General features: G+C 43.6%; 1 protein-coding gene across 1 annotated transcript in view; it reads right to left on the bottom strand.

Moving 5' to 3' along the window:
* LOC310799552 (glypican-6-like) overlaps positions 1–10000 on the bottom strand; it is a gene marked incomplete at both ends in the record, with an annotated part of 177397 nt that overhangs the window by 59941 nt on the left and 107456 nt on the right. The window contains one exon of the mRNA XM_083662148.1: positions 9432–9597. Coding sequence (XP_083518274.1) covers positions 9432–9597 — 166 coding nt within the window. The remainder of the gene's footprint in view (positions 1–9431; positions 9598–10000) is intronic.

Genomic DNA, 10000 nt, shown 5'->3' with positions numbered 1-10000 from the left:
GTGGCGTAGCCTAGATATTATTTATACTACGAAAAAATATTTTTTTGCCCCAGCAATTCACAGGTCTGTTATCACAACCCACTCACGGATATGATCTTTTCATATGCCCTGTGACAATATAATGTGCTAAAAGTGACTCTTTTGAGCATTGCTGAATACATCTTTCAAGTATTATTTTTCCCTTTAGTCAATTGTGACAAATCTTTGGTCTAGGCGGGCATCATCATTGGTTGTTTGTTTGTTTTTTAAAGCCTTCAGGGAGGCCAATGACAAGGAGTTTGTGCCTTAAGGAGGATCACCATAATTCACGAGAGACGTACAAATCCTTCAAAATAAAAAACAAAAAAATACAATTAAGTCACAGCAGTGGCATGGGAGTGAAGAGGATGACTTCATTCGAAATGACATGTTGTACTGGGAGAGGATTAGGCTGTGTTAGAGAAGACTGCACACTTACTAATTGGAATTCGTTCATATTGTTTGGGAATAGAGTCGCCTTGAAATAACAAGATTGACAAGATGAGAAAAGAGCCAGTGGAGGAAGCCTGTATTATGCAGCTGCTTGATTGTGAACGCTGCTTTTTCACGAGGAGATTCACCTTGATCGCAGTAGATTTTTTCCATGAGATAACATGCGATCACAATGTCTTTTCGCACATGTGATCACGTGTGATTTTGCACATGTGAGATGCATGTGGTTTTTCTGTATGGGATTGCATTAAGGTTACTTCAGGGTCAACAGATAAGCACCAAGGGGACTGAACTTCCGGAAGAAACTTGATCCCTGATTTGGCCTCATTCTAGATGTGTGTGTGTGTGTGTGTGTGTGTGTGTGTGTGTGTGTGTGTGTGTGTGTGTGTGTGTGTGTGTGTGTGTGTGTGTGTGTGTGTGTGTGTGTGTGTGTGTGTGTGTGAGAGAGAGAGAGAGAGAGAGAGAGAGAGAGAGAGTGTGTGTGTGTGTGTGTGTGTGTGTGAGAGAGAGAGAGAGAGAGAGAGAGAGAGAGAGCGAGAGAGAGAGTGCATGTGTGTGCGTGCGTGCGTGTGTGTGCATGTGTGTGCGTGCGTGTTGTACTGTATCTTTCTTTAACCACTGTGGAGCAGAATGTAATGACGCACAGCTCTCTGCCCACAGGCCACTTTGAATTTAAACATAGCCTATTCACCTTATGTTCAGACGCGGGGGTGGGCCAAATTCTTCCGGGTCGTGTTAACACTTCCGGCGGTCATGGCGGAAGTCCAAAATTCTAAATGTTATTCTTTTCCTTTGTTATTGTCATCTGTAGTGGTTATTTGCATAAAAACAGACCGTTTGATTAGGAAATGATTGTATCTTTATTTAAATGTGCTTTGATAAAAAAAAAAAAAACTCAATTTGTAACTTGAGTTACCGGTACTTGACAAACTAACTGGTATAATATTACTGAAATCCTATAAGTAATAAGTTATATTACTAAGTTACTGCTAAAAGTAATATATTACATGTAATATGTTACTTTTGTAATGAGTTACCCCCCAACACTGATGATGATGCTGAGGAGATGGAGATCTTCCTATCAGGCCATGTGACTCATCCTTCCCTCAGCTCAGCTGTCTGACAGGCAGGCAGAGACACGCCAGCTTGTTTCTACCTCATGTCTGTCACTGAGACCATCATGCACCATATGCTAACAGAGTTAGCTCCTCTGTGTGTGTGTGTGTGTGTGTGTGTGTGTGTGCGTGTGCGTGTGCGTGTGCGTGTGTGTGTGTGTGTGTGTGTGTGTGTCTGCGTCTGTGTGTGTTAAAGGTCTCAGATGTACCTTAAAGATGTGGTATTTTCCCGTGCTCCTTCAGGAGGAGTCTGGATAAGATACTGTATTGCACAACTGTTATAGGCACACGGATTGGGTGACACCATACAGTAGATCTTATAAAATGTTAGAATATGGGGAAGGATTTTTAGTCTTCGAAGGCTAACACTATGCTGTAGGCACTGTGTGCACTACTTGTCTCACTATTGTACAGTCTGATCCTGCCAAGCTAGCTCATAGCATTTGGAGTACTGTCAAACACTGGCAAGCTGTTCTTCTTTTTTATCATCTCAAGCACCCCTTTTCCACCAACATGGAACGGGTTCCGTTCCGGGTTCCGTTCCGGGTTCCATGCACCTAATTTTGAAGCGTTCGGAGCATTTTGGCCAAAAAATAATTTGGTGGGGGGGTGTCATTAAATTGGTGGGCGTGTCCACTTTATTTAGTGGGCATGTCATATTGACATCTAGCACATAATAGACCCTTTTCACAGGGGCCATTTTGTGTCGAAAAGGCAGAATAAACACAGGTGCAAGCAAAACACTAATAAGGGTTTCCAAATTCCAATCACGCAAGGTGGAAACCCTCATTAGTGTTTCGCTTGCACCTGTGTTTACCCTGCCTTTTTGACACAAAATGGCCCCCGTGAGAAGGGTCTATCGTCGTCTATGTCTTCTTATCAATAATAAGTTGGTCCATGCTTGGTTTTTGGATCAAAACAAATATCTGTAATAATAACGGAACAAAAGCTTGGAGGTAATCAATCGAATGCGATCCGCCATCTTGCTACAGTACTATTAATGACATCTGGTGGGCATTGATCAACGCCCTCCGTCGATGATGCATCCTTGGTTCCGCTCCAAACGGATCGGAAACGCAGGCTGGTTTCGCTACTGTAGATGACACCAAGGTTCCAAGAATCCTGAACGGAGCCAGCTAATTTGGTGGAAAAAGGGACAAAGTTAGACCGAAATAATATTGGCTTGAATTCTCACAAACTGGCTGGTTGCGGGGAGGTCCGGTTACACCGGGACACGATCCATGCAATTAAAAAGAAATGAGCAAATAAAATCAATGCGGATCGCTTTACACTGTGGTGTCGAAGGACTCGACAGAGGACAACACAAGCCTAAATCTTAATTAGCGGGAATAGTATGTAAATAGGCACAGCTCAAAAGAGTACGCAATAAGGGAATACAAAGTCATTTGCAGAATTGCATCATACTGGAAGATAGAAAAAGGTGATTACTTAATATTAAATCCAGGAATATTATACAGGGAATTGTGGTATTGTGTTGCCATTAATTTTGTGTGCAATGGGGAAGGTACTGTGCTGAATTTATAATTTCAAACCATTTCTTTTCACCCCAAAAAAATGATTCCCATTTTATCCCCCATTAGTGCTAATTTAAATGTATTTATCCTGTTTGCTGCTCCACCCTCTGCTGATCTGGGGAGAGCCGAAGCTGGCTCCATGCTTCCTCCGAGACATGGGCAGTAGCCAGCCGCTTCTTTTCACCTGACAGGGGAAGCTTCACCGATGGGACATACTGTAGCACGTGGGAGGATCACGTTATTCCAACGAGTTCCCCTCCCTCCGAACAGGCGCCCCGAACGACCAGAGGAGGCGCCACTTCAGCGACCAGGATATTGCATGTTTTTGGTGAGGGGTTCCTATATGAAGGAAACCCCCCAGGGGGGCACGGGGAGAACATGCAAACAGAAAGGCCCTTTTTTTGACAACCCCACCCGTGCGGTGGGCACTCGAGGACATGCGGACGGGCACGCGCTCCTTCAGCGCCCAGGCGGGAATCGAACCCAGGACCTTCTAGCTGTGAGGCGACAGCGCTACCGCTGCGCCACCGTTCCCCCTAGAATTGATAATTTCAAACTAAATCTTTCTAATAGTATTCAACATAAATTAATGTTTCTAATATATTTCATGCTTTGCCTGTATACTAATGTCACTTCTTGCCTGTCAAGAATGGCTCTGATCATGACGTGAGTGTAAAACACTGAGGAGCTGGTACAGTAAAGTCACAGAATAATAACATAAATCCTAACTTCTCCCTCCTTTTTTTCGGGGTATTTTAACAAGGTGCTGACAAGACAAATGATAATGATGTGTCTGTCATCCTACAGAGCCCCATCAATTTGTCATGCTGGCAGGTGACTGATGATCTGGTGTCATTCATTGGCCGAACCATGAATTCTCTCTCTCTCTCTCTCTCTCTCACGCTCTCTCTCTTGCACTCGCACTCTGTGTCTCTCTCTCTCTCTCTCTCTCTCTCTCTCTCTCTCTCTCTGTCTGTCTGTCTCTCACCCACACACACACACACAACCGGCACAAACAATGGCTTGAGAATCAGGGTTGCCAGAAACAATCAGTACAGGGAAAAGCGAGTAAATCACGTCCTTCAGCAAGTTCACGAGCTCGTTGTTCACTGACAGCGTCTTCTATTTGCAGGTTGGCAACACGTCACAAAGCCTTTACAAACTGTAAACTACTGCATTGTAGCAATAACTTTGAAATGTATGTTATGCACACTCTGATCATCCCTCCCTTGTGCTCTGCTTACAGATATATATATATACAGTATATATATATATATATATATATATATATATATATATATATATATATGCTGCATCGCTAAGGTTATGTTTGTTTGGATGCTACAACTTGCAGTAAGCAATCCTTGTGATCAGTGACATATTTATTTTGTTCCCTCCAGTAACACTATAAAAGCCACTATGTGACATGTGTTGACATCGTAGTATCTGTGTATATGTGTTGATTTAACGTTATGCGTGCTTATTATCATCATGCAGACAGGATGCAGCAATTAATTAGATTGGAACGCTTTTATTCTCTAGATTTAAATCCTTTTGATTGGTGACATGTACTGTATGTCTTGTGTTTCCTTTCTGGTTGTGTCGATGTTCTATGTTTAGTGTGATCTAATATTCTCTAATAGTTTTGTGCAGAACTTTGATCAACTCCCGTTTTCAAAACGCGTTTCATTCGTAAATCGGACTTGACTAGATGCCTACAACTCAAAACATTTTCTATTTTTATCAATCTATATTCCCTCTTATACATTCTAGACACTACGCTATAGGGAGTGTGAGAGGCTGCGGCTACAGCATTCTTTCTACAGACAGAATTCTCGACGGATAGAATTTCTGTCCGTTGGGCTGTTTTGGAACGTCAGCAGCGTTCTCCGATTAAAAAACAAAAAAAACAACAACAACAACTTAGGAACGTCTCTTATTTGCTAAACGGACGGCGGGGTTGAACTTTCAGTCCGTCAAAACAGATGGAAATCTGAAACGGTTTAGCATAATTATTCAAGATTATGCACGATAGGATGAGACAGAGGAAGAGCGTCACTGTTAAGAAAAGATTTCAGATTAAATGTCAAACGTCCTTGACAACAGCAGCAGCGTTATTTGCAAGTAAAATGTGGGACCTGTCTTCATGTCGCTGCTATATAATTGCAATTGCATTCATGTAGCCACAGTGTGATGGGAGTCACCTGGTGGTGGTACGTGTACTAACTTTCTCCAAGGTTCACTGCCACCTTCTGTTTGGCTCCTCTTCACCTAATATCATTGAACGCTTCCCTCCACCGGGCGACAGCCATAGCTCAACTAAGCTATAGTGTTTTCTAATGATCTAATTTAAGGTGCTGTAGCTGTATGCTCGCTTGTGGCGATTTTGCACCTCCCTGCACAAGGACATCAGTGCTCTCCTGAGAGAAGCGTTGGTGGGGGAACTACTGTGGGCTGTCCTCTCCTTCGCTGTATTGTCAGCAGCACCGTGGCACCGAGCGAGCGCACAGCATTTAAGGGAAGGAGAGGAGATGATTGGTCTTGATGACGCCAGGCCCCCCCCTGCCACACCTACTCATAATAACGCATATTCCTTGTAATACCACTGTGAGTCACTACTGTCTCTTAGTCACCGCGCTCTGTGCTGTCGAAAGGAGTCAAAAATACCCCCACGAATGATGTCTTTGACTCGGCCAATCGGTAACTAATATGTCACTTTGTTTTGAGCTATTATAGAGAGCCAAAGTGACCGCCTACTTCCTGCTTCAGCACTGTACCAGAGATTTTTATCCGCCATTTATTTTCCCATAGACCTTTCGTTAAATGCTTATAGAAATAGTTTTACTTCGTCAAACCAAACGGTTCAGCTATATTTAGAATCGGGAGAGACCATAGAACATTCACTCTAAAGGTGCGTTCACACCGACCTATTAAAATTTTTCGCTGGCATCGAGTTTACATACAAAGTCAATGCAAACGAGCGATTGAGCGTATATTCGCCTGGGAGAAAAATCGATGGGCGTCCGAGCGACAGAGACAGAGCGATAGGGAGAAAATACGCTCGTCGCTCGAGATGAAATATCCCAACTCGAGCGAAAATACGCTGGCATCAGTCGCTCGCTGTTCAACGCTGATTGGCTGCCGTGTGAGAGTGAGTCAAGGATCACTCTGGCTTGGAACAAACCGCTGGTTTATTGTGTGGCAACAAACCGCATTGACAGGCTGACAGCTGACATGAAGTGAAGTCTGTCCTACCGGTATGGAGCTCGCATTAGGAGCACGCTGATAGGCTTTAGCTGGTAAACAATGACGGTGGCTCGTAGTCGTAGTGGACAAATATCATGACATTGCGTAACGTTATAGCCCCCACATGTCCGTCAATACGTGTGCCTGTTGATGAGCGATTTAAACAGAGCGACAGAGCGATTGCAAAGGGTTGAATCAAGCGACAGAGCGAAAAATAAATATCTCGGTGTGAACGCACCTTGACTAAAACTTTAAAAACTACATCGAAGAAATATTTTCTTTAAATCCACAATTTCTTTTTACATTTTGGTCCAAGTGAAATGTTATGTGATCTCTCCTGTTTCTAAATATATCTGAACCGTTTGGTTTGAACAAGTAAAACTATTTTTATAAGCATTTTACAAAATATCTAAATGTGGAAAATAAATGGCGGGTAAAAATCTCTGGTACAGTGCTGAAGCAGGAAGTGACGTTTCACTTTGGCTCTCTATTGTACAGTAGTACTTTGGCCAATTAGTGTAATTGTGAATGTTGCAACGCAGTGGTGAGACGCGCCGTTTATTTCCCCACGTTTTGTCAAACTGTGTTGATGTGTCGTGTCATTTTGAAAAGGCTGTCATGGAGCCATGACAACGCAACATTCCCCAAAGGCTGATCAATGGGCGTCTGAGATCTTCATCCGCGTGCTGGACGAACGGACTGTCGCCGATCCATAGTCCCTCCTCCCGTTTCATGGTGGAGGAAAAATAAAACTCTCTCAAAGTTGCAAACCTGAAAGTTGTACACCACGAAGAAGAAAAATAATCTGTTCTCCACTACGAGGGACCAGAACTGACTCGGCTGTTTGGTATTCGTTGTTTTTTTTATTGTTATTATTCTTAATAAAAGCAGGGGGAAAAGACAGGGAATAAAAGGTTTGACCTCAGTGACCCTGAGTCAGTCAGACTCAGACAGATTATCCCTGCACGATTTCTCCACAAAGGCACTTCTCTCTGCTCTCCTGCTCTGGAAGTTCAAACCTAGATAAAGGGCATCGCATCTCCTTCCTCCTGAGGTCTTTGCCAATCAATGCGATCGATAGTGACATTTAAGCATGAGCAAAGTCTACAGGTGAACGTCATTGAGTTGCTCTTACAAAATGAGGGCTGCACACCCTTAAAGTCTGACAATAACCTCTAATAATGATGATTTGGGAGGAAGGCAATGATGAGAAACTGTGCATGATGGGGCCAAATCCATGCATTTCTATATAACGTAAAGACGGTGAGGACTGACCTGTAATACGTTTAGAAGTCGTCTCTAAAAAAAAGCCAGATCAATACTTCCTGCAAGCTTGCATGGTAAGCAAATCGAAATCCTTTAGCGACAGATAATGAATCCAAAATGTCAGTCGACATCAAAAAAGGAATCTTTCATTGTGAACGTAAACATCCCCCAGGCGTCCCACGTCTCTAATTATAATACCAAACAACACTATCCTTCTCGAGCAGAAAGAACAACACACGACTAGTGCAAAATTAAAAATCCTCTTTTCCCTATAATTCCTCAAGGGTGTCTTTGTCTAAGTAGATCCATCACTCCATGGCAACAACAACAGTTTACATTACTGTCAAGCGCAACAACGCCCGCTTTGCGGCGACAGATTTGCCTCCGCGCGAGCCGACGAGAGACGCAAACTTTTCAACACGTCACAAAGCGTGTGAGACATCTCACTCAGTGAACAGACACGGGGGGGGGGGCTGTGTTGATCTGAGACTTCAGCGGCATGTCGTCGTCATCTGATGGCTCCTCAAACAACGGGCCTGTCGCAGAACAGCCACCCGCTCACGAGTGCACCACGCCTGACACGCACACTCTTCAGGGATGTCTAAAAAAAACCCATCTGCGTTTTTTTTTTTTTGCATTTTTTTTTTTTTATCTGTCGGTGGGGGTGGGGTGGGATTTGGAGTACATAACAGATAAAGCATTGGCCTACAAAAGATCCAGAGGGAATGCTCTCTGTGTGCCTCCTTGGTATCCATTTAACAGGAGGCTTTACAGCAGCCTGCTACTTAAGGCCTATACTGAAGTGTGCTATATTACTCACCCGAGCTCAGCTGGAATCACTATAGAAAATGTGTTTGCCTCGGATCTGCTCATCCTTTATCACTCCCGAGCAGCAGGGAGCAGAGCTTCGCGCGCCGTGCCAGGGCTCCGGCGATAGCAAACAACATTTCAGACAGAGAAGAAGAAGGAAGGAAGGAAGGGACTGGCGTGCTACAAATAAGATTTCACTTTTGTCTCTGGAAATCCTTTAAAGCTGAATGTAACATAGCGCATCCTTCTTGTGTTCCCGCAGAGACTATTCAGAGGCGCTGAGCGGCAACGTGCCCGACGCACAAGCACACGCGAGTGTGGTGTGTGCACGCGACGGACAAAAGACAGACACGCCTACGCGCACGCACGCATACACACAAACACGCACGCATACACACAAACACAGAAAACACAGAGGACCAGATGCAAAAAAAAATATATATATATATCAGGGTAGGAAATTAACTTTTTTAAACGAGGGCTATTTTTGCCCCTGTGAAATATATTTCGGGGGCATTTTGGATAATTTGAGGGGCAATTTGATCAAATGTTGGGAAATACCTTAGTTGCACCTATGTAGCATCAATGACTCTTATCCAATCATATTTTATTTCTAAAAGTTCATAAACAATCACAGTTCAAGATTCCCATTTCCGATCTCAACCACACTGTTGATTGTCTGGCATGTTATTAATGTTGGCAAAAACATGAGTGAGCTAGCTGGCCAGCTAGCTTGTGCTGCCTGTCACTGAGGTCAATAACGCTAGTAGGAGGAGGAGGGGCGGGGGTTGTACGGACGACTAGCTGGCCATTTTCGAGTCACGCTTTGCAAATACAGAATGATGTTAAAATACAGAAAGTTTTCAACTCTCTATTTTATGGGGGCATTTAAAAGCCCCCGTCATCTCAAATCAATTCTAGATTTTTTTAGGGGCCATTTTGCCCCGAGCCCATGCTAATTTCCTACCCTGATATATCTTTTTCTTACCAAGGAAGAGGTTCCACTCAGCGTCTAGGTCTGCCTGGTTGGCTAGACAGCCCCTCATGACGTTATGACAGTAGTTGTGGCACGGTTTCAGCCCGGGCATGCCTCGACAATACGGGCAGTACAGCATCTTGGTCAAGGCTCTGATGCATGCTGGGACCACATTGACCTGCGGAGGAGAGAGAGAGAGACTCTTCAGTTACATCGAGAACACCTGTCTCATCGAGTTTGAAGCAGCAATGTCATTCAATTCAATTCAATTCAATTCAAAAAACTTTATTAGTCCCGCAAAGGGGCAATTTAAGGCATGAATACTGCAAACAAGCTGTACTTTGTACACATCCAAAAACAATACAAGAAACAAGACAATAGACAAGACAATAATGTCATGATGGCAAACTGAAGTCGGAGAGAGAAGTTGTGATAAATACAGTTGTGTTTCATTGCCACAAGTGTCCTCTTCAGACAATTTCCACAGCAAACATTGTAGAACATATTTATCGTCGACATCACAGAGCAATTGTGAAGAATTCAGTTTCCATTTCAAACTTCGGATGGAAAAGTCACAAGCT

The sequence above is a fragment of the Poromitra crassiceps genome (genome assembly GCF_964638095.1).
Source record: "Poromitra crassiceps genome assembly, chromosome: 28".
Lineage (NCBI taxonomy): Eukaryota > Metazoa > Chordata > Actinopteri > Beryciformes > Melamphaidae > Poromitra > Poromitra crassiceps.
The sequence above is the reverse complement of the archived record's forward strand: the minus strand, read 5'-3'. Positions and strand labels throughout refer to the sequence as shown.